This window comes from Apteryx mantelli, chromosome 2, assembly GCF_036417845.1.
Source record: "Apteryx mantelli isolate bAptMan1 chromosome 2, bAptMan1.hap1, whole genome shotgun sequence".
NCBI classification, from domain to species: Eukaryota; Metazoa; Chordata; class Aves; order Apterygiformes; family Apterygidae; genus Apteryx; species Apteryx mantelli.
The window spans coordinates 14,681,540-14,707,178 of NC_089979.1; the positions used below are offsets into that span (position 1 = coordinate 14,681,540).

The 25,639-nt window shown below is 38.8% G+C and overlaps 1 protein-coding gene across 2 annotated transcripts in view; it reads left to right on the forward strand.

Moving 5' to 3' along the window:
* The window catches only part of ENPP2 (ectonucleotide pyrophosphatase/phosphodiesterase 2), a 57,776-nt gene that overhangs the window by 20,324 nt on the left and 11,813 nt on the right, over positions 1 to 25,639 (forward strand). The window contains exons 9-19 of one of the 2 annotated variants that reach the window (XM_067292273.1): positions 3,301 to 3,356; positions 5,621 to 5,686; positions 6,364 to 6,436; positions 14,496 to 14,607; positions 15,992 to 16,117; positions 18,237 to 18,268; positions 19,064 to 19,191; positions 21,574 to 21,661; positions 21,800 to 21,887; positions 22,811 to 22,983; positions 23,269 to 23,320. In XM_067292273.1, coding sequence (XP_067148374.1) covers positions 3,301 to 3,356; positions 5,621 to 5,686; positions 6,364 to 6,436; positions 14,496 to 14,607; positions 15,992 to 16,117; positions 18,237 to 18,268; positions 19,064 to 19,191; positions 21,574 to 21,661; positions 21,800 to 21,887; positions 22,811 to 22,983; positions 23,269 to 23,320 — 994 coding nt within the window. The remainder of the gene's footprint in view (positions 1 to 3,300; positions 3,357 to 5,620; positions 5,687 to 6,363; positions 6,437 to 14,495; positions 14,608 to 15,991; positions 16,118 to 18,236; positions 18,269 to 19,063; positions 19,192 to 21,573; positions 21,662 to 21,799; positions 21,888 to 22,810; positions 22,984 to 23,268; positions 23,321 to 25,639) is intronic. The other variant, XM_013956825.2, reaches the window with a different exon arrangement.

Below are 25,639 nucleotides of genomic sequence, written 5' to 3' on the forward strand. Positions count from 1 at the left end.
TTCCTGAGGTGGAATGCTTGGAAGCAGGGAAGCTGCCTTTTTTCCCCATCTGGCTGCCTTTGGAAGGGGAAGTCCGGCCCTCTCCTCACTGCTGCCTACCTCAACTGGGCAAAGGGAGGTGCTAGGAGTGCGCAGTTAGGGATGTTCCCTACTTTTCTTGTCCTGGGGACATTGTCAGACTCTGCAGCCCGGTATAGGAACAGCTCTTCAAGGACTGGTTTAAAATATAGAAATTTTCACCCTGCAGGTTTGTCTCTTGTCCTATCCTGAACTCGGTATTGCAAGAGCTTTGCAGAAGTTTCCTAGAATCAGTGTCTTGTGAGGGGCGCTGGTTAAAGCTGCATGTGTCTTTGACCTTTGCACACAGGTGGGAAGTGGATGGTTGCTTGCATTGCCTCCTGTTCAGGACGGCAGTCATGCAGTTTTCATTTGGCATTCATAAAGCATGCTGTATGCTGGACTGGAATAAAAAATAGTTACCAACTTCTTGGCCAGAGAGAAGCTGTCTTTTGGCACAAGTTTAAAATCACTGCCCAAAATGGATGGTGTCGTGGGTAATTTCACCAGGGCTAAGAGTCAGGAGCTGCACAGGACAACTTGAGCTGCTGCATGTGGAACAAGGCTGATCTGATCTGGCCAACCATAGACAGATCAGACCGCTTGGATCTGTGCAGTCCAAAGTACTAGAAAGCTAAATGAGAGTTAACAGATGGTAAAATCCAGATACCAAATTCCCTGAACTTAGTTTGTTGGTAACTGCCCAAAGATATCTGCAAAATTATTTAAACTTTGCAGGAACACAAACACTTTCAAAGAAAAATAAATCTGCTGCAGCTCTATAGGGACAATGGTTTTCCAAATACAGCAAGACCAAAGAGCATAACAGCAGTGGAGCTGACACTCCTCATGCTGAATTTGAGTTTGACCTCTCTTCTCTGCCACGAGGGGGTTCTGCTCTAGGAGTGTATCTACAACGCAATGGAAAATGTTATTGCTTTAAGGGTGCTTTTCACCTGGGTAGCCCAAGAACCACTAATGGATATGGACTAGCACCAGCTTTAGTTAGACACAGGATCCAGGCTGGGGTTGTATACCCCATGCTGAAGTGTGTGCCACAAGCGAGCTTGTGGATGTGTCCTTGCGCTAGTCGTGTCTCTGACTGCAGCCATGGGCTCAGTAACACAATCTGCGAAAGGGCAAGCCCTTCCTCATCTCTTCTCATGTTTACCTGCGTTTTTCTGTCCCGTCCTGTCAGGGTTAGTACTATATGAATGTTTAAAAACAATGTCCCCGTTATTCAACAATTCAAAACAAAATTCCAATACTATTTCAACTTCTTATTTTTTTTCTTTTTGAAGAGTTAGTTTTCAACCAGATCCATTTGTGGTCCATGCCACCATGCAAGGCTGGAGCTATGTAGGCTGGGGGATGATGCTGGGGGAACTTCCCATCTAGTGGCAGTGTGAGCACAGATCAATACAAGCCACCCCTGAAACCAGACTTGCCTGGAAGCACCTGAGAACTGAGAACAGTGGGCTGCAAGTCCATGGCCATTCTCGTGCCTGTTCTTGCTGCATTTATTTAGTAAACCATCATTTTTGTAAAGTTACTGAGGATGTATTCTCCCCTGGAAAAGAGGATACCTTACTGAAAATTTTGAATGAAGTGAAGACAAATGTTCTTTTATAGCTTTGATTTTAGTATAACTGAATTAGGTCCAGTAAGATTTGGAAGAACTGAGGATGATGCAGAGAAGAGGTATGTCCAGGAGACATGTGCACTGAAGGGCAGAGATGCCCAATTTCTTTCATGAATATAACATTGTCCAGATACATCTGCCATTTAGTATAACCTCAGTGTGGAAATGATCTTTCATCAGACTGTGCCAAATTTGCTTCAGTTAAAACTAACGTGTGAAAAATTCAGGCATGACATACGAATAATGCAGGCCCAGATGACAGTTTTAAGTGTCTACCTCAGCAAGGTATAGTGGTCTTGAATGTACTTTCAAGCAGCTGATTTAAAGTAAACCAGTAGGTTTGCAATTACCAAGTAACAGAACTATGTTTGGGCTTAAATTGTCATGAAATAGATGAAATGCAGTATGTATAAATAATGTACATGGGGAAGAAGTAACCTAGTTATATATACAATACTGGTCTTTAAGCCATTATTGCTTAAATGGCTTTTGAAATAATTTGGGTAGTTCTTTGCAAAAGAAATTTAGTTCTGTCAGGGTATAAATTTGTATTGCGTGCTTACCTTAGTTTTGGGGCTTCCTGATTTTTGATCATTCTCACTCCCCTGCCTTGTGTATATATATTTATATAATAAAGAAGAGAGAGAATGATAATGAGGATAACCAGAGGTATGGAATGGCTTTCATTAAAGAAAGGTCAAACAAACCAAGGCTGCTCCAACTTGAAAGGGAATAAGTAGAGGGGAATACAGAAGAGGCTTATAAAAATCATGAAAGGTATACAGAAATGGGAAGAGAATGGATTAATAACTTGTTTTCACAGTATGAAAACTTCACCCTAACCTCAGTGAAACTGGCAGGCTTAAAGCAAACAAAAGAAAAATACATCCATGCAGTGTGCAATTACACTGTGGAACTTGCTGCTACAAGCTTTTGTGGAAACCAGAAAAATAGATGGGTTCAAATAAAAGATTTGATAAATTCATGGAGATTGTTTCCATCATTCCCATCAATTACCATTTTGGGTGAGCTCGGAAAGCTCTTAAACTCCAACTGAGGAAAGAGTCCCCCTCTGCTTTCTTTGTTCCTCTGCTCACCGTGTCTACACCCTTTTTTGTATACGTTTTCCCAAAACATTTTCTATCGACTGCTCCTGGTGGTAGAATACTGGGATAGAGCAACCTTTATTCTGACCCTGAGTAGTTTTATGCTGTGATCTTAAATGTGTAGTAGTTTCCTAACTGAATATTCTCCAAAAAATGAACACTAAAGTGCTCAGGTGAAATATGGCTGCTGTTGAAAATTAAGTGTTATCCTGGAGAAGTGCCTGGCCACACATCTCAGTGCTTTGCATTAAAAGCAACACAGATATTCAGGATTGAAATCGTTTATGGCATAGCTGGTAAAGCACCGATTCACTGCTACAGAATCTGCATGGGTTTGTTACTCCGAGTGTTTGAATTAGGGATGCAGGCTGAAGACTGCAATTTTTATTTTTAGATTCAGTGTAGAAGAATGTGTCTTGAAAACATTTTCTTTTGATTTTAGAGGGACATTAAAGACCTGAACACATTCTAATCCTCTTATATTTTCCTCATTAGATTTGGATTACTGCAGCCAAGCAAGGAGTGAAAGCTGGCACGTTCTTCTGGTCTGTGTAAGTCCCCTCTGTTTTCTTGAGGCTTGTAATGAATAATTCAGAATTAATTTGATACAAGTGTTTATTAAGATGTTTTCCTTGCTCTAAGCATTCAGTGTCTGCCTAGTTGGAGGCTGTGTCTGTAACCCTCTTGTGTTCCCTTTGTGTGATATTTCTGATAAAACAGCAAATTGTAGCATTTGTTTTAGTTAAGTTCATACACTGATTTTTAGCAATTGTCTGAACAAAAGATGTGTGACTGTCAAAAATTATTTTCCTTCATTTGACTGTGTGTTGTTTTGTCCCTTAGTTTTGATAGCAATATTTTCTAGATCTTTGAATATTTGTGGAAGACTCCTTTATTGTCCTCTTATGTCGTTTGACATCAGCAGCCTAATTGCCTCAAAAGCAATTAGAATAGACACTCATTTTACATTCCAGTCTGTTTAACCTCTGAATAAGATATCCAAATCCCCTTTCTTAACGACAGTCTTGAGGATCTCTGCTGTTCCAAATTATTTTTCCCTTGTCCCAGCTGAGAAAAATCTTCCTACATGAAAATGAAGAAATTTTGATCATTTCTGAGGAATTCCTGTGGATCAACCTCTCATTTTGGCAGCATGATCCCAGGAGTGAAGAGAATGGGCAAACTGTGAAGATTGAAGTACCAAGGAGTTTCCCTGTTTTTTGTGATTCCATTAAGAATAATGTTCTTTGCTACTGTAAATATCATATTTGGAGAGAATAATAAAAATGTACCATGTACAAAGATGATTATACGTTTAGGCTTGCAAACCAGCTATTTGACAGAGCTTCGATCTAGTGCTCTACAAAACAAAGAAATTTATATGATTCTAAAGATTACAACTAGATGGTCATCATAAACACGTAGGCTGGTGGTCATTTGCATGCTTGGAATATAAAATGTTATGGAAGGTAACCAATTATAGTTCATACAAAAGTCAATATTAAGGGAGGGATTCAGCCACTTTATGTATGAACAATATATACCCTCCTTAAAACTTTATTATTTAATTTGAGGCAGAAAATTTTTAGATTAACTGTCTTTCAGGCAAACATAAGTGTTAAAATGATTTCAGTCTCAAATGACTGAGTTGGAATAATGTAGATTTTTCAAATTGCACCTCTAATAAAAATTTGCAAACTGGGCAATACCTGAGATTATTATTCCACTTTATGGTATTGCCCAGTTATATGCAATACCATAAAGTGGAATAACAATCTTGAGTATTGCCCAGTTTGCAAATTTTTAGCATGAATTCTCATTCTTACAGTTGTTTTATAACAGAAAGTTGTTTACATAGCAGGAGACTCAGGACCAGTGTTGCTCTGCAAGGCATTAAGAACTGACTTGTTTCAAAATGGCTGTGGACATCATTATTTAGCTGTTGGATATGCTTCCAAATAATGTTGAATTTGATTCAGCATGGTGAATCCAGGATGATTGAGTTTGATTCCTGGCTCAGGAGTCTGCTGTTGATCTGATGGAATCTGGATTGACAAATGCTACTATATTATATTAATAGCATGGTCAGTGGCCTGTAGAGCTTTCCTAAGATGAGAACTTTTGAAGTTTAACAGCTTGTTTATAAGGTTAGTCATTCTCGTAGCGTGAATTTTGGCCTCAGCAGCCAAGCAAGAAGTCTCAGGATACAAACAGTGAAATAGGATGAACATGTTTTGCAGAGTGAGAAGTTGTCAAAGTTGTGCAAGTTACTGTGTTGCTGGCCTGGTGCTCCAAATGGATCTATTTTGATTTGCACTGGCTTAGCCCTTCGTTCGGTTTCTAGTAAATAAGTGGGAACTCTTCCAGTATCTTCAAGACTACCAGAGAAGGATGATTGTGTAAACTCGTACTGACGTGAGCAATTTCATGGTTTTTATTCATGCCAGCTGTCCATATGACTTCAATGGTAGTGCTGTTGTGAATAAAACTGGTTTACCTGGGTTAGCTACAGGAATGGATCCTTCTTCACTGTGATTTAGAACAGTTAAACTTACTGCCTTGAGTTCTCACTCCAGGGGCAAGCATTTAATCATCTTTCTCTTGGAGTATGTGGACATCCAACAGATCTGAAGTGATTCTGTTTACAAAATAAGAATCAGTACCAAATGAGAAGAGAGAAGATAAAACATACTAAAAGAAAATGACATTATGATGTTTGGTCTTAATCATGTCAGAATCAGTTCATAGTATGGCTTTTTTGATGCTTTTTGTATTCTGTGATAACAAGGCATACTTTTTGCATTTTTTGGTCCAGCGTCATCCCTCATGAACGCAGAATATTAACAATACTGCAGTGGCTAACCCTTCCGGATAATGAAAGGTAATTCACTTATTGTCATCTGTTGTTGCATAATGGCCCCTTTCATCTCCCTGAAAATAGCTGGAAGAGCAAGGGGAAATTTTATTTTTACAATATTTTTTGTCTGTTGTAGTATCACTAAGTTGAGGATATTTTTTTGGATCCCGGCTTTTATTCATCAGCATTTTGTTTCTTCTCAATAAATTTATGGTATGAATTTCTTTTCTATGAAGAAACATTTAGTTACGTGGATTAAGCTAGATTGTTCTTATCCCACTGAGTCAAATAATGACTTAACAACCTTACAGACGATGGCAGATACAGAACTGTACCCCGAAGACTGGGAAAATTTCAAGATTTTAATTATCACTACCTTTTTAGTACACAAGTTCCCACGTACTGCTGGCTGCAAAGCTCATGCGAGCTGCTGTTATGATCTCTCTTGCAAAATGAAGAAAAGAGTGTGTGTCCTCAGATGGTACCCCATGAGCCTCCCTGCATGTGTGCTTGGATTTAATCAATTTGTAGAACAACTAATTGCTTAATCATACCATGGAAACATATGACTGAACAACAGTTTCTTTCCATAAAGCCAGCTCTAGTTGGAAAGTTGACTTGATTTGACTTGGCCTGGCAGGTTTGGGTTTTTTGTTGTTATTGAAGGAAAGCTATGTGAACAAGGCTTTTCTTTCTTTCAGGCCTTATGTTTATGCTTTCTACTCTGAACAACCAGATGCTGCTGGCCACAGATATGGTCCTTTCAACTCAGAGGTTGGTATAGCTTTTCTTCTGTATGCAAAGCACATGTCTTGAAAAAATTTTTGGAATAACTGCCACTGCTCAGGAGTAACATTTTTAGCAACTTTTTTTCTCCTGTTTCTGCAGTATGCTTCCCCACTGCCAGAGAAAGCAAAGTTATTGTCTTAAGGATTTATCATCTGAGATTCACTTTTAAGAAGGAACTGCCAATGCCTTTCAGGAGACTATTTCTCGGTGTGATATAATAATGCAAATGGAAAGATTTCCTTGGCAAAGACATGAAATTAATTGGGTTCAACAGCACAATTTAACGTTCCTCAAACAATTTCTCCTTCTCAAAAGTAATAAAAATATCATACAGAAAATGTTGAGGGAAAAGGCAGAGAAGGCAAAAGGTTTCTTTAAAGCTGATATCCTGCAGTAGCCAGACTGATAATTCCAGTCTGTCATGAACTGTTAAAAAACTGCTATTTCTAGTTTCATATAGGCCCTACAGGGGTTCAAGAAGTTCTGCCAATACTGTTCCCTTAGGACTGTTGAGTTTGGAAAATGTTTTGAAGCACTGTAAGGTATTTTAATGAAAAATTATGTTCAAAACACTACAGTAGTTTAACCCCTTGTTTGAGGTTTCAGTAGTTGACTCAAAGTAATGCATACTGCTTCCCTGCCAAAGCTGAGCAGGTTACAGGCACTTAGACTATGCAGTTGTCTGGGATTTGTCAGGAGGGAAAACGAATTTTGTGCCCAGATATCTCACTGCTTAGAGTGACTGGGAGCTGAACATCTGGCAAAACTTCTGGCTTCAGTGCAAATGTCTGCCCGTAGATCACAGTCATAAGACTTTAGAAGGTTTCATACATGCCTTTTAAATGGTAAAAAAGTGTCTGTAAACCTTTGAAAACTGAGGAAGGTATCAGATACCTACCCTTTGAAAAGTGCTACAGCAGTCTCCCAGAGCATCCAGGCACCTGATGCAGCTCAATGGTGCTTTATAGTTCCCCTTACTGAAGTTGTTACAAATATTATTTGTGCCTTATGACTGACAACTGTAATTTTATTTATCTGTAGACAACCACTTCCTTCTGAACAGAGTTGTGGGGCTCTTTCCATGGACTTAAAGAGGCTATGAAGATGACATTGATTTTGTTCTTTAAATTTGAGCCTTTAACAAGCTAGTTAAGAGTCTGATGCTGAGTAATCCAGTTTCAGGTTAATTATAAGTGTCTAAAAAGTTAAAGGTAATTGTATCATCATAACAAAAATCATTACAAAAGTAGAAAGCCCCCTAAGGCTCTTGTTGTTTGGGGATTCTTCTGGATGGTTATCTAAAGATTGGCCTCTAATTGCAAGGAAAAGCTTAGGCTCTTAATAAGTGTGAATTAACAGCTTGTGAAAGTTTTACAAATAAATTGATTTATGACATTTATGTAAAACACAAGAAGAGCATGAAACTGACTTTTAGCAAATTGAGAACAGACAATTTAGTAGATGAGCATGTATGGGCTTACAGTTCAAACAGTGGCCATAATTTTGTGAATGGAAGTTTAAATAAATGAATACAGTTGTATAAGTATACAGATGTTGAGATTTGTTGGGGGGCCTGGTTTCAGGACAGAGAAGCTAGGAAGTATTTTATACTGTTTCTCTTTACACTTTATTTTCAATATAATTTTTAGGAGCTATAAAACTTGCATAAATCAGCTGGGAAGGAAGTCCTCAAAGGGATCCCTTTCAGCTGCTTCCTTGATACTGACAGCATGACCTCCCTATGAAATCATTCTTTTCTTGTATACAGCTGGCAGCAGTTACACAGTTGGATTAGTGCTGACCACTTTATTTTTCTTCATGCAAAGGCAGATCAGCAAAACAATAATGTTTGAAAACAAGCTCTGAACAATTATCTGTTATATTTAAGATGGGCTTCTGATTTCTTCTTTTGCACAGTGAACATCTTATCCTGAGCTTTTCCTGATGCATTTAGTAGCTTGAGGAATAATTTTACATCTTGAAATCCTCCAAATATCCATTAGGGTAAAGTGGGTGTTTACTAGAGATTCTTATTCCAAATAATGCTCTAAATGTATCTTAAATGTATAATCTTAAAGGTCTAAAGGTGTTCACTGCTGATTATCTTCAGCTTCCAGTGACTTCAGCTGTTGGCACTAGGAACTTCACAGGACATGAGCAACAACCTACATGCAGAGTGCCTTAAAAGCTAGGAATAAAGTGAATTAGAAGCACTTAAACCTTATGGGTGAATTACCAGTGTTGTTGATACAAATGGAATACAGGTTATGGGCAATGACCACTACAGTAAATTTTCATGTCCTCTAATATCATGGGTTTCAATGTAAATGGAACTGGTTGTCCAGGTATTATTTTGGTGGTACCTGAATAAACTTCTTAGGATGTATTTTTAGGAGGTTCCATTCTATTTTCAGGAACAGTTGATGGGAGTTATCAAATATTTGCTTGCTCTTGATTTACTTCTGCAAATTTTTTTCTTTCCCTCTGTGCTTCTGCAGTTGAACTCTGGTAGGTTGGTCTGTCTGGGTCAAGAAGCAGAGCTTTGGCTGGCTAGTTACCCTTGTGATGTTACAGTTCCCTTCTGTAAGCGGGGAGGGATTTGTTTCCCTCCTCCATAACTCTACTCTGACTCTTTTCAAGCAAGACTAAGATTTGGCTGGTTAATAAGAACTTGGCTTTTATTTTTTTTTCTCCAAGCTAACTTTTTGGGGGATATAAAATATTCTAGAAATATATTACTGTAAGAACTCTAAAACACGTCGAAAACTGGCATTGCTAAGCCGTCCCTGCTGCTCCTCTAACATGCTGTCTCGAGACAGCCATTTTCGGTGTTCAGAACTCTTGGGTTTCCTGCGCTCGTGTGTTTCTGGCATTGTGAAGCTCTGTCTGAGTTTATTCAGAGAGAGTAAAACGAGAATCCTTCCTTTCCCTGCCGCTCCTCTCATCAGGACTGCACAAAGCTTGAAGCGTTTTAAAAAAAGAGAACTCTGGTGCTGCTTTATTAAAATGCCTTTCTGGAGAGAGACGAATGAGACTGGACTAGAATCTCCTTTCCAGCTGCTTGCCTTCGAAGCAATGAAACAGCATGGCAGATGGTAACATCCCCTTCCTTCCCCTTCCCTATTTACATAACTCTGTAACTGAACAATTGTGAGAAGCTGACTAAATACATAGAAGTAAATATCATCATAAATCACTGACTCTTCTCAAGCCCATTCAGCGTGCTCCGTTATACTTGGCACACTATAGTTACTCTGCTGTCTCCCAGTAGGCATCATCTATCGCTGCTTCCCCAAGCAGTGCTGAGAGCCTCCCGCTTGCGTTGAAGTCAATGGGAACTGTACAGTTTAAAAGTGTCAGTGAATTAAATAATGGTATTTTTTTCCAATCAAGTCTTGAAAAGGCTTTTTCACTTCTTAAGTCTATCTCAGTTATCTGTGCAGTTATGGAAAAAAAAAAACAAAAAATAGTATTGTTTATATGGGATGTTGTACTGAAAGTGCTAGGAAATGTAGTTCTCAAATTACACATAAAACTGGTACATGGCAGGTAGCAGTGCAGCTTTCTGATGCACTGCCACTAGTAAATATGCCCTGCCCAATTGATTTGAAGGATGTAAGCTCCATGACCTGCAGTCCCCAGACAGTGGCTAGAGGGGCTCCGGTGATATCAGTGGGGTACATGGCCTGCACAGAATGGTGACACTGACTAACACTACTGATAAGGGTACCTAGAGTAACCGATTCAGCCAAAAAGTGTGTGGGAAACCTTGCAGAAAGCCATTCCTACTGGGCAGGTGTGTTAGTACTCATACTTGAACCATCAACCAAGTGAGGTGTTGCATTTCCACCTACCCTCTCCCCCAAGCACTCATTAAATTGTCTGCAATTAATTCTACTTATATTGGTGATCTTTTGATAATATTAGTGGATTAATACTCGATGGATAAAAAATAAGCAAAACTATATCTTTTCAAAAAACATAAGCCCCAGATACTCTCTCCTGAAATACCAATTTCATTTGCTTTTATGCTGTCTGCTCTTATAACTGCTATTCTGCTTTCAGTACAATTTGGTGGATTCCTCTTTAAAGACAGACAGATCCTAAATTGTCCAAATGCCTAAAATTTTGAAGACGCCACTATATTTGTGCTTGAGGATTAGCTGACGCAGGTAGCTTTGCTATCTGATGTGAGTGAAGATGGGCTTTTTTTCTGAGTCCAGACATCTCTCCCCGCCAGTACAGGAGAGTAGTTATCGCTTCCCTCTTACTTCGCCTAAGAGACCTAAGAGAAAGCTTGCTCCTAAGAGGAGACAGGAAAGACCAGTTGCAGCTCCAAAGAAAAGAAGAAGAAAAGTACGTAGAGTGGATCAATATGCTGCGCAAGCTCGCCGGAAGAAAGTAAGTTCCATGTGTTCCAAAACTTTATGACAGAAGTGCCACTTTTTAGGCACTTCTCTAGCTTTATTTTTTCAACTTGGGAGTTCCCTCCATGCTTCAGGTTGGGACTTTGCAGACAGAACTTCTATAAGTGTACTGAAGGACCCAAAGGAAAGCAGCCAAAAAGACCAAGTTTTCTGGGAACCGTTTTTCTTGTTTCAGACTCTGTTTGCTTTAGGGAAAGTTGTCTTTAAAATCTCTTTAAAAACCCAGCCATCAGCTGGAGGCAATGTCAGATAAATTCCTGGAAAGACACTGTGAGTGTTGCCAACCCTTCTGACCTATTGCAAACTCTGCAATACTTGGTAGCCTCCTTAACTCCCCAGCTCTTGGAAGTCTCATGATTATTTGAGACTCTGTCTCTAGCCATCCTGTTTATGGAGAAACCCTGAAAATGTGACTCTCAAAAACTAAAAGGAAAAGGAAAACTTTGAAAAGCTATTTTAAAAATATCTATTTTAAAACCAGTTTGTAATTTTGGAGGGCAAGAGATTCTTGATTACATAATTTCTGAATGCCAGATTGCAATAGAAATGTACAGTGGTGTATAAGTCTGTTTTCACAAGAAAAATGTCAACTGGAAATTGTTTCATTGGGAAAAGATGAATGTGGAGGAAAAGGGTATTCCTTAGTGTACTGCCTTTCTCCACCTGGCACTAATTAACGCATTGGGAGGGGTAATAGACAACTTCCGTGCTCTTTTCATTTAGGAATTTTAACTAAACAGTTCAAAAATTTGTAAAATAAGCAACCTAAATGTTTCTCCTTTAGGCTTCAAACAAAAGCCTTGACAATCCGCTGTATTTTACAAGAGGCCATAGACAGTCTTCTCAATAGGTGTGTGTGTGGTGTGTTTTAACTTGTTGCATGTGTTGCAAAGATTCAGCTTGAAATAGTTATTCTGAGGCCCATTTTGGAAGTGGGAAGGGGCAGACGGGGACACAAAAGGCTTCAAGAAAGTTGTCAGGTATAAGAAAACTGAAAATTTTCAGAGTACTTTTAACACTGATTTATCTGAGAGAAGAACTGATAACTGCTGTGGACAATATTGCTATTATTCATTAATTTACCTGGCAAGTTATACCTCTCTGTCATTAAGTATTTTAAGTAGCCTGTAACATTCCTCCTGAAGTGAGCATATGTGATTCTTTCTTTCTTTCTCTGAATGAAAGGTTTATCCAAACTTCTTATCCCTTTCAGAACTCTTCATGAAAAGTCAACTTTGAATTTATCACTAGAATTTCAGAAAAGAAAATCCCACTGTTACAAAAGATATTTCCCATCACGTATGCAAGTTAATCTTTCGGTGCTGTTCAAGAGCAATGGAATGTAGTATAGACCAGGATCCTACCAAGGAAAGAAAACAGGATATAGTAAAATTCTTTCTTCCTCCTAATCAAACTTCTTCCAAACAAAAACTCAGGAGAGAATCTAATTATGGTCTGCACGTCTTGGAACCCATACCCTGTGCTTTCATAGTAATACCAGCTCTTTCTTCTAGTACCATCTCAGATATCCATACATCTTCAAAGATAAAATGCTTCTGTACAGCTTCCCAAAGTCCTGAGACCAACATGTAGCTGAGGAAAGGTACCTGCCAGAGCTTTATTTGTTCGCTAATAATTCTTTGGAAGTTGCACCTGGGAAAGCACATGACCTGTGACAATGGTGTGTGAACAGAAAAAATCCTTGCCTGAATATGCCACCTACAGCCGGCCTTACCCTTCAGTGACCATTTTGGGGAAAAACTTGAGTTCAGGATAGAAAAATAAAAGATAGCTAGGATTTAAAAACTTGAGAGAGAAGGAATGCAACGAGATGAGGGAACATGGGTGAGGGCCTTTCTCTGAGCTTCTTTGAACAGTCAGGTAGTAGAAATGGCAGAGTTGGAGTTTTTTGTGGCTTGCTTGTGTGACCTTTTAGTTTCTTTTAAGAACAGGATTTTTCATTTATGTTGACTTTCTCTGAGTTTCAAAAGTGTCTTTGCAGACCTACAGATGAAATTGGTGAAGAGAGCAGCTAAACAAATTAACATCACTCATGAATCCCTGAAATCTCTGTAAACATTGTTGCTGTTTTCTTACAAAGGCAGCCTCAAGCCCACTGACAAAAGTAAACATTAATGGGAAATCTATCTGGATTTCCATTTTTCCTGAATAAGATTTAGATTCTGAGAAAAAGTTGTATTTCTTTATATGATTGATGTTATACAGATAGAGTTTCAAAAAACTGAATTCCCATTCATTGAATAAAATCTCATTATTTGACTGTGGGAGAATGCTGAAACAGGCAATTTTCTTGTAGCCATATTTTCTTTCTTTTTTCTAAACTCAGAATGTTTCATGGCCTTAACAACACTAACTGCTTAGGCTTTCCTGAATCAAAATATTTCAAAATCTCACCCTATGCCCAAACCACTACCATGGGTTGCAGAAATTGTTCTTCTTGTTCCCCACCATGATTGCATCTCCTGTGAGCAGTTTCTTCATGTTGTTACAGTGCCACATGGGAGATGACATTTCCTGTGTCATCTTATAAATTATCAGGCTCATATATCATCCCTTAATGATTCAGACAGAGGGGGAATTTCTGAACCTTCTCTTTCTGGGTTATATTCAAGTGGTGTTTGTTTTTTCTTCTCAGAAAATTCTGCCAAAATCTAGTTTTTCTCATCCAAAATTTGTTAGCATTCTGTTTTTTTTACTGGGAGAATGTTTTGTTCCAGATACTCAGACCAGCCAAATCAAACAGAAGTGAGGAGGAAATCAGCATACTGTGACAACAAATGTTTTCTTCTCAAAACCAAAACAAAATCCAGGTCCTCTGCCTAAAATCTTGCTTTGAAATGGTTCCCTTCTCTGTGCCATCTGGTAAAAATGTTTCATTCTCTTATGGCTGAAAACAGTATCCTGTGAGCATGTTTTAGTGTTTTCTGTTTAGTTTCTTAATGAAAAATAAACTTAAATGAAGAAATCACAGTACTGTATCCATGTCTTCTGGGGCCTGCTGGCAATTTTGCCAAAACTGAAATCTGAGATGTTGGAAACTTGGCTTTGAAGCAGATGAATGCCTCCCTCTGAGCCCCATGTTCTACTGCAGTCAAGTGACCTGCATATAGTCATCCTAGTATCAGATATCTCTTGAAGTGAATTTTAGTAAGTGTCTTGGGATATGAATTCTGAGTCAAAAGCTTCATTTCATGTACATGTTTGGACTATACTATTCACATAAGACAGCCATTTAAAAGCAGAGTTCTTTATCTAGAAGAAACAAACTGAATCCCAAAGTCACGTGCATTTTTCTCATTTCTTGGTACTTGGTTTTACCAAATGTACAAGGGTCCTTGGGAGGCCTAGAGCAGCTATAAAGATGATCTTTTGCTGTCTGGTGACAGCTTCCCAGCAGGGCTTTCTCAGGAGGAAATCATGGTGTGGATATGGAAAAGAAAATCATAAATTGTAGGTGTAACAACTCAGCCAAGGCTTTGCCTCTTGACCTGGATGGTTATCCTATCAGAGTTTTGCCAAAGGACCTCCGTTTGTACTAAAAGGGGGAACATTGCAATGACAGTAGTAACTTTTGTCCTTTGTGTGTATTTGTACAGATGATGGTAAATCCCCTGAGGGAGATTGACAAGACAGTAGGACAACTCATGGATGGACTGAAACAGTTGAAACTACATCGATGTGTCAATGTCATATTTGTTGGTGATCATGGTAAGATAAAAAATATTCTTTATTGCTATAGAAATGCTTGAGCAATATGGCTGTATATATAATGGATAGCCTAAATGAAAGTCACATTTAAGATATTTTTGTGCTGATTTTTCTAGAAGGTTAAGTCCTAAAACACAACCAGTCAGTGTAGACTCACAATTCAACTATCCTGTTAATTTTTGCTGGGATAAGCTTCTCTTTAATTTCAGTGATCTTGATATTTAAATCCTCATATAGAGTTTTTCAAAGCTTGCCATTTTTGATGTCGCATCCAAGTGCAACCCCCCCAGCAGATATTTGGGGGGGGGGGCAGTCTTCACGGGAGAAAACAATTTAGTAGCCTTATTCCCTTTTTCATGAGGGGAGGAGTAGAGCTTTGGAGCAAAACATTTCCATGGCAATTAATGGGACACACTATCTTAACAGGAGAAAGAGTGGAATGTATGTGAGGGACTGTGTCTGCTTGGATGGAGAAAGTCATCAAAATAATGGAGGAGGGAGGAAAAGGGACAAAAGATATCTAGGGGACAGATGGAGGGCTACCAGTAAAAGCAGCTATATGATTTGGTAGGTCTTACTCTTGGAAATTGGAAGAAACATTTTCATGAGAAGAAATAGTAAATACTAGCAAAGAAACAGCAAAAACAGGAAAAAGAAGGTTCTATTAAAAGAAGTGTGTCCATGTTTGAGATAAACCTGTTTTGGCATAACATTTTGGTGGCATATCCAAAGTTCACAAATTACTCAGACATTAATCATTTGTAAGGAGTACTGTTCTGTTCAGATCTTTGTTTTTGAAAATCTCACAAGATGTGCTATATTAACAATAAAATGGAATATGCCTCCTGTCTGGTTGTGGGGAGAGAAGGATATGGGACAGCACAAATCTACAGAGGAGGTAGTTTTGTGCTGAGAACTGGACTGTGCCCGTCAATACATTCCTCCAAGCCACAAACTGGGAGAGAATTGTTTATCTGTGGCTGGCTTAGAACAGACCACCAACAGACAATACCTTTTGTGTGGGACTTCTCTTAAAATCCTTTGTTTAAAAAAAATTCCCCAAAGTAGTATACTAAACTAGAAACAGACTTTGATTTTTCCATGATTTTAATTTGGAGATGTGACAGTGCACACACGGTATATGTGGTGATTGTTTCTACAGCATTGAGACTGGTATTTCTCTCATGTAGGCAAGTGTTAAAAGCATCTAATTTGGCTCCTACCAGTGTCTAATGTTGGAATTAGATGACTGGAAAGAAGAGGAATAGGATTAGTTACCAAAACAAAAAGAATACGTAAAATAGTCTGTTTGGGGTCTCTTGCATGCTGTTTTGGAAATATGTTCATTTTCAAGCTGGATTAATTTTGCATTTTCCTTCTGCAGGGATGGAAGACACTACTTGTGAAAGAACTGAATTTTTAAGCAACTATCTGACTAACGTGGAAGATATCATTTTGTTGCCTGGATCTTTAGGGCGAATTCGCCCTAGGTCTAGCAATAATCTGAAATGTAAGTTAGTTTAATCATACCATTTATGTCCTGAAAACTAGACCCCATCCCCTCCTTGGCCAATGTAGCCTGAAGGGTGTAAGTTTGCAGGTTGCTGACAGGATGTTCAGAGGAAAGACAGCTTAGGACTGGCTGTTCTTCACCCTTCTGTCAATGAAGACAGGACTTGAGGGATATAAAAAGAGAGTCTTTTACCTTTTCTGACCTAATGGATTAAGTGAATTGTTAATTCTGAATTCAGTAACTTCTTCATGCTTTTGGCATGGATGAAGAGCAGAGTGGGTTGCTAAATAGCCAAGATGGCCTGGGGATGCTGAAGGATATAAGTAAACACTGTAAAGTGTGCCTTTGAGCCAAGGGGGACAGTTAAACTTACTGCTTTATTGTGTTACGCTATTAAAACCTCCTCCCGACTTGGTGTTTGAGATGAGCTGACCTTATAAGAGAGCACTGAGGGCTCTGGCAGGTGTCCTCTGGTGAGGCTAACTGTGATTTATGGCATTGCTGCCCCCAGCTGCCCCAACCACTCTGCTGAGGATTACCACCTCCAGGGCAGCGGCACCAGGATGGGGCTTCTGCCAGCACTGCGGCTGCTCTGATTCAGGGTAGCAGTGCAAATCTGGCATTGCCAGCAGTTTAAGCTACCATGCAAAGTGGGAAACTCAAAAGATAAATCATAAGCACCCACATTTCTGCAAAGTATACTGCAAGGATGAGAGCTTTTGGTGGAGGGGACTACCAGATAGCATGGACAGCCGACTGACCCCTCACAATACATTGGACATACTTTGGTTGAAGACAGATTTTTGCAAACAATTATTTTTTGAAGATTAGAGATTTCTGGAATGATTAAAGAAACCATAAAAACATGATTTTTATTTACTATAATGTAATTTATCTGGATATTTATACTCTAGGAATACAGGATGTGTGTGTAAAGATCTGTTGAAAACAAAATGTATGTTGATAAAACTCACTGGACCAACAGAAAGACTGAATTCCTGCTCTTCAGAGTCTACTAAAAATTCATATTTCAGTTCTTCTGAGAAGATTTTTTTTAAAAGAACTTTCAATCCTTGAATTCCCAAATTGCTGAGCAAAATTAGTTTTCTTTGGAGGATGAATGGCTCTGTCTTCCAAAAAATCAGCTAGTCTGACTGACCTCTGAGTCATACTTCTGGTTTTCCCGCAACACCATTCTCCTCTTTTGGCTTCTGTTCCCAGCTTCCTAGTTTGAATGCTTGCAATTGCTTATAAATGAACAGTTTGAACACAGAATGAAGAAGCATATTTCTTGGTCTTAAAACTGGAGTTTGGCTCATTAAATGGCAAACTACCAGCTGTTTTATTCTTCTGCCGTTTTCCTATTTCCTAATATTGCCCCAAGGCCCGTAGGCACACCTTTGTAATAGATTCAATAGATTTGGAATTCAATAGAGCTCAAGCTAAGCAAGATCATGCCTTAAGAAACCAAAAAAGGGTTAAGAAAGATGGTACTCTGTTTTCTTTTAGCCTGTTCTTTCTCTCTAGACTGAAAAATGCTCTTTCTTCACCCTGAAAGAAGTCAGAGTTAGCGCTGGCTATTGTTGGGCTGAGCTTTGCTACGTCTTGCATAGCCCTTTAATAATCCTAAAATTCATCCAGAATATTTCACTATTGCTTTTCACTTACTCTGTAGTAGCTTACAGAAATATGTGTAATGCTAAAAGAGACAAAAAATGTAACATATTTACCTTACTGTTTCTAAGAAAGCGCATTGTTGTGTTCAAATGTTCTTTCAGAATATTTTGGGGATGGTTTTATATTTTAAAGGCAAGCAGACATAGTACTTGAAAAGGAATATCCTTAGAAACTAGAATAAAACTTAAGCTTAGGCCCAAATCATAAAAAAATGAGCAACATGAAACATTACTTGAGCAAAACAATATTAAGTGAAGGGAAGAGAGTTAAATTTTTAGTCCATATTCAGAATATCCTATCTGATATACAGTGTATTTTTAGTAATGATCAGACAACTTTTAAGAGGAACCCTTTTTATAATGTTACATTCTTACCTTGCAATTTCTTCAACAGATGGTTTACCTTTTGATATCTTTATCTTTTTTTATTTGCTTAACAGATGACCCTAAAGTGATTGTTGCCAACCTTACAGTAAGTATTTATTACTGAGATGGATGTCTATAGTGCACTGCTCGCTTCACACCTTAATTTGGGACATAATTTGGCATTCCCTGCTCACTCTTTAGGCAGGAAAACCAATCATTAATGTGAATAAAGAGTGTTAAATGGGGCCCTTCATGAGTAGAAATTAATGTTTGTCATGAATTCCACTGTTCGCTACTGTAGTAGCTTTTATAACCTTTTCGAGTAGTGCAAAGCCAGAATCTCCCTGACCATCCTGACTCCCTGAATTGAGTCTATTTATTCGTTCCTTCAGAAATGGAAAGTAATCTTTTAGAGTAAATATTTTACTAGCACTTTGAAGATGCTGAAAAAGTTCATTTGATAGCCCTCAACCATAACCCTGTCTTTAATGGAAAAAAAAAATATTTAAAATACATGCTGATTTTTATCAAATTTAGTAACTGGACTGGTTTAAATATACCTGTAGACAAGATGTATTTTCAACATTCAGCTTTCCTTTGAAATTTAAGTCTTGGTCAAATTAGAACAAAGTTCTTCATCTGTGAGCTAAGTGTGACATTTTGCATGATGCTTTTGAAAAGACTATCATGAGAATGAAGTTTTCCAAATACATCTTTGAATGACCTCCTATGCACTGGTCTTGCACAAATATTGCACAGACAGGGCTGTGTGGGGCGGTGTGCATGTACATGTTGTTTTCAAGGCATCATCAGTAATGTATTCAGCAGCTTGATTTATGTAGTTGAAGGTTACATGTGCCTCGTATCTCACTGATAGTGTTTGTAACCGCTTTGTTTTCAGTGTAGAAAGCCAGACCAGCACTTTAAGCCTTACTTGAAACAGCACCTTCCTAAACGCTTGCACTACGCTTACAACCGAAGAATTGAGGATGTCCATTTGCTGGTGGATCGCAAATGGCATGTGGCAAGGTAAGCTGTTGCTTATGCTTTTATCCTGATTTTCACCCTGTTTTTCTGAGGAGATAAGGCCTCTGGGGCTGCCCTGCCTGTCAGCATCCCCTGCCTGCTGCCTGGGAACAAGGAGAGTTTTGAAGTCCTGGTGAGGTTCAGTCATGTCCGGTGTAGGGAAGGGTGTCTCAGAACAGGGAATTGTTGTAAAGTTTAGGAAAATTAGCAGCGGGACAGAGGGGAGAAACACAGATTAGTTCCCCCAAATGACTGTGTGCTTTTTGACTCATTAGCTCACATATACCCCACATATATTTTAGCTTATCAGCTCGTTTATTAAGGTGCGCATTTATTCCAACTGGGAACTGGGGAACACAGGAAGAAGTGGAAGGCATAGGTGGCCAGGGAAGGTTTGGGAAATGGGGCTGAGTGGTGGAACAGGTAAATGGAAAGAAAATGGTGATACTGAGAGGGTGGCAGAGTGACTAAAAGCCTGAGAATATGAGGAAGATCTTGAGGGTATTACAGGATGGCCATCGTAGTGCATGCCAGAGAGCGTTGTGCTGTGAAACTAATCCATAGGGAGCCAGGGTGCTTCAGTTCAGCTGTTTAGTGAAAACCCTGTTTTGGTTTGTTCTTCCCCATATGTCTCTGAATTTTCAGTTGTAAAATATGAGCAATTTTTTGTAATCTTAGTTAGTTAGTAACTGATTGAGGAAAAGCAAGTTGGCACATATAGGTACCAAGAAAACAGAAGCAGAATAGCCTTTGTTTATGAATTGCACATGCTTTTCTAGTTTAATATGTCTTTTTGTCCCTTTGATCATTTGACACGTTGTATATTACAGTGTAAGAATGGCTGGGTCTTTACGCATAAAGTTGACTCAGTGGTTCTTGGAGGATGGCACAGATTTGGCTCATAATATTCTGTTATGGGCTTTAAATTACGGCAGTTTTCTTTGCCTGCATTGCTGCCAGGCAAACACACGGTGTGTTGTAAGTACCTTTTGACATCTGTGCTTATCTTCCTGTGAATTATGCAAGGATCACGCTGCTGAAGCAGAGAACGAGAAACCCCAATTGCTTTCTTGCATAACTCCACTAGATTTTGGCTATTTTCCTTGTACAGTTTCTGTGGTTAGGGTTCACGTACATTTCAGAGAATTAGACTCTGAGTTTTAGGCCTATAAAATTTTTAGTTTTAAGAATTTTACTGGCACTGACTGGATGGAAGTGGAGTACCCAAGCTGATTTACATTAGCTATTTTCTTTATTATTCATCTCAAGCTTTCTTTGGCTTATTTACTGACAATATTTTCTGAAATCTGGCTCACCATAAGCCATTTGTTAATATAACTGTAAGTCACTGCGTATTGGTAGCCAGGAAGAGGGTAGCTCTAGAGTTTGTTGTTGTAACTCCAGTAATTTACAAGGTCAAAATCAAACTTTGGCTGAGCATCAATTTAATAAGGATGGTTACAAAGTAACCTGTAGGATAATCCAGTGCACTGTGTGGATTGCCTATACGTTTCATGTCCTTCTCAAAACTGTATATAAAAAAGTACTCTGGAACAAGCTGTTAATTATCATTCCTATGACACAGTTCTTATTTTTCCAGATATTTTTCTTCATTACAATCTTTCTCTTCTTTTCCCTCTCCAGTTTTTCTTTTCCCTCCAGCTTTGTTGCTGTTCTCTTTTTTTATTATTATTGTGTGGAAGACGAACAGGTGAAAGGACTTTAAAGCGTTGCCATTTGTACAACATTTACAGCATTGTAATGTCACTAAAGTGCTTTCTTAGAAGCCTCTATTGGCCTTATACTGATTGGGAGAGTATGATCCTAAATATCTCCAGGCTGCAGGAGATGATATGATATGAGAAAGTCTGCTAAAATAAGTACACACATTAAAGTTGTTATCAGTGGATAAGAGCTAACTTTTAGGTTTGCACCCCCATGTACTGGGAGCACGGGGAGAAACCATGTCTTTGGGGAAGAGTAAAATGAAACTGAATATCCTCCTGGGAGACCACGGCTAAAATGACGATCCGCTTGCATAGCCAGCTGCAGTACCTCCCTCGGAGTTTCGCTGGGGTGATGCATTTGCTTCTTGTCCTCGTTGGTGGTGAGCGTCACACTCCGCTTGCTCCGGGGGAGAGCTGGAGCTGTGAAGTCTGGCCGCATCCTTCAGAACGAAGCTGCCGCAAAACTGAGATGTGGCTTTGCGGTGCCCGTGTTTAACACGGGGGTTGTCAGATGAGCCTGCACTCCCCTCTACTTGTGAAGGAAAGATGAGCAGCTTACTGCCTTTGAAGTCCTGTCCCTCCTATCCCAAAAGTACAATGCTTGGTCAGCAACCCTAACTACAACCCTGAGAAACTCGCTAATGCTTTTTCAATTTAGGAAAGCTGTGGACGTTTACAAGAAACCTACGGGAAAATGTTTCTTCCATGGAGACCATGGCTATGACAATAAGATAAACAGCATGCAGGTATGAGCAGTGCAATAATCTTTATGGGTGGGTCATTGGTGGCAGAAGAAATTAGAGGTCTCTAAAATGTATATATTCACTGAAAAAATCTACCGTTTAACTCTCTTCTTTTGTATTTTTCTCTCTTTTTTTCTAAAGACTGTCTTTATAGGTTACGGCCCTACATTTAAATACAAGACCAAAGTACCTCCTTTTGAAAATATTGAACTTTACAATGTCATGTGTGGTAAGCTACCTGTTGGATGAATTGTGAAGGAAGCGTGATGCTTTAGCTAATGGGGCTTTCAGGGATCCATGTAGGCAGATGAGAGCTGATGTCCTGACTCCCTCCTTGTATCCCGTCCCTATTCCCTCCTTCCTGGGCACTCATCCTTTGGCTGGGAGGGCAGAACGTGCTTCTCAGGGGCTGGGGTTTGTTCTACTCTAGCAACTGGCTAGTAAAGGGCATTAAAATAATTTTGCTGCTTGCAGCTTGGCCGAGATCAAATATGCACCGCTACAGTATGTGGTGTCCATGCTTCGTTAGTCTAGGAAGGTGACTTGAATCCAAAGATTGCTTCTGCGCCTGCATGTCTCATGCAACAGCTCAGGGGCATCACTTAGTTTTCTACAGTATCTCCTAATATGGTTTTGTTGTACTCTTACTGTAGCAGTGAAGTAGAGTCTGATGATGTATGCAGATATTGGTTATGATCTTTTCTTTAATACCGATTTTCCAGAGGATAAAACTTTCAATGTGAAGGTGTAATTCACTCATTTAAATTGTTTAAAATCATGAAATAGCAAAAGGGTAACTATCCCTTGTCTGTAAAGTTGGTGACTAGTAACTCTGTGTTCCAGATGGCTGGTGTGAAGATCACCAGATTGCCTGCAGGTTTACACTGGAACCCACAGATGTAGTTATAATAAAGCTGTTTTCCAAAATCTTCATGCAAATTAACCTTCTTGTCATTAAGACTACCACACTATTCAGGCAGGACTTGAAGTTTTATGATGTGGACAAAAGGTTAGCGTTTTGGTTACATTAAAAGCATTTATTAGCATGTAATAGATGTAAAGACTGTTACAAATAAATTGCTTAGCTCAGTAGAGATGTTACTGAATACATATGTTTGCAATCTAATCATCATTCATTTGATGTTTTCACAGATCTGCTTGGATTAAAGCCTGCTCCCAATAATGGAACTCATGGAAGTTTAAATCACCTGCTGAGAGCCAATGTTTATAAACCAACCGTGCCAGATGAAGTTGCTAAACCACTCTATCCTGTAGCTCTTCCTTCTGCATCAGATTATGATATAGGATGTACATGCGATGACAAGGTAGATGTTTAGGATCTGCTGATACTTCCACTACTAGCAGTAATTGCCTACGAAAGTTATAGCCATGTTATCATATTTTAGAAGGCTTGAGCTATAAGAATTCCCCAAATCCTTTCTATGAAGTGTTCTGTGCCCTTATGAAACAATTAATGCTTCTTGTAAAACAAGAAACAAAGAAATTGTCAGTGTTTTATAGCACTAGTTTTGTTTTGCTAGATGCCTAGTAAAATAAGATGTCAGAATGCTCCAGTGATCCTAATCTTGTTCCTTTTTTCTATTCTTGAGAAGAACAAGTTGGATGAACTCAATAAGCGCTTTCATGTCAAAGGAACAGAAGGTAAGAACCTGGCGACTCAGTTAATAAAAACGATTTTTGTTTTCTTTTGCAACTTAGACCGCATCGCTAATACCAGACAAACACCTATTTTAGCTTAATTAATGTTGTGTAGTACACTATCCTTTCAAATAACTGTCAAAATAGCACACAGGCATAAGACTAAGTGCTGCTCAAGTAAGGAAATGCATGCTGTCTTTTATGATAACCATGGCCAAAGTATCACTCAGTGTGGTACAAGTTTTAGCTTTTGCTTTCCATCACCATTCAGAGGTCTCATCTCTGTTGTGGAAAGGGAGAAGAAGAAAGGAGAGGAGAGGGAGCGCGGCACAGCGTGCCATTCAATCACAAGCAATAAATGGGGTAAAAAGGAACATGTACCATGTTTGCACACTGTTTTACCAGTAATGTTCAGTCTTGGGTTTCACTTGGTCACTGGTAAAAAGGACCGTGCAGTTCTTTTGGCCATCTGACTCTGACTTGCTTTGTAACGCTTAGTTTTTAGGATGCAGGTTATTCGCTGAACCTGTTCAGTAAACAAATGCACAATTACTTTGCTGGTTCAGAGATGCTAAGGCTGATTCGGTCCCTCATCAGCGTTCAGGTCAATGTTTCTTCCAGAAAAAAGCATCCCCTGCTCTCCTGGAGGCGAGTTCCCGTGCCCTCCCTGCTCCATGACAGCATCAGAGTTTGGGTGGCTGTACTGTCACCCAGGGTATCGGGCCAGGTTAAAACTTAGAAATAGGATGAGAGGCCAGAGAAGAGGGGATGGGAACTGCTTTTGGGAGCAGCAATGCTGTCTTAAAGGTACATCAAAGCACAGCTTTTCTTCTTGCAGTTGTGATCCAGTTCAGCATAATAATTTATAGCATTCCCCCCCTGCAATTTAGCAAAATCTCAAGCTTTGAGTTTATACATGGACTTAACATACTTCAAATCAGATAGATAAGGAGATTTAAAAATAAAAAAATTCTCATGAAGCTGCTGCTACTTCAATTTTACTACAGTGAACCAGCAATACAGCCAATCCTTTAGTTTCTATGGGTGAAACTATTCCTTTTTGTCTGCAAGTTAATTGCCTTTTTGCAGCTTCTCTCAAAACATAAAGTGCCAGATGAGCCAGGTAAAATTTGTTGACATTTTTATTACATGTATTGTGCTGCAATAACTTTTACTAAGCTTGTGTCCATACTGAAATGAGAGAGAAAAAAAACCCAAACACCACTTTTTATAAATGATCCAACGCATTGTGTAAAGTGAGGTCTTTCATAGGCTTTCATCTTGTTAAACAGATTTTTTTCAATTAGTGAAGAGTTATTCTCTGCTGTGACGATTTCTGGCAATGGGAAAAAAATCAACGTACTCCTAAATGTCTCAACATTTTTATTTTGCCCTAGGTTCTGATGCTTTTTCACTTCAGTAGTATAAAATTAATATTTTTGTTGGAGTTTAAAAAATGACATTTAAATCAATTTCAGTTGTTTATCTGTAAGTTGTTCATGAACTGGAATTAAGTGCCTCTTTTTTAAACAATAAACAATTCTAATATGTTCAAGTTAGTCCGTTGTATTTTATGACAGACTTTTGCACATTAACATTTCTTCCTGTGTTTAGTTGGTAATTCCCTTCTTTTTGTCATGAACCATGCATCTTTAGCTGATGTTGTTATTCACAAGCAGAAGAATATTCCTTCAGTTTCTCTTAAATAAAAGAAGTATATGACCTTTTTTCTTAGACAAGGAGTGCTCTACTTTTCTTTCCTGTGTCCTATAAAAATATACTCTAGTTGGAGTCAAACACTAATAAACATGCCCTTTTCTTCCAGGTTAAATTCCTATCAGTAAACAGTGTTAGGCTACTTACCTTGTTTCTATGTTTGATTTCCAAAAGCAAGCCAAGACTGTTTTCCAGATGATTATCAAAACTGATGAATCATGCAGCACAAGGGAAGATTTGCCAGGAAATTTATTTTTCTTCTTTTTGGTTTTAATGATATTTTTGTCCTTCTATAAACAAACTTATTTGAGATAGCTGGAGATATTTAAACATATCATGCCTCCACTACAAAAGAAAAGCAAGTTTTGCAGAGTTGAAGATGTCCTTTTGGAGCCAAAGCTAGGAAAAGGGTTTTTTTGTTTGTTTGTTGTTTTTCTTTCATGTTACTGACAGAAAATAACACATCAGTCTTTAGAATATCATCTTCATCAGCCAAGTGGAAAAAAAATTGTTTCAGTGAGTGAGCAATTTTGCCTTCCTTTTGTGGGGGACCTTCTCCTGTACAGAAAACAGAGGAAGGAGAGAAAGTCTAGAGAGGAGTAGCAG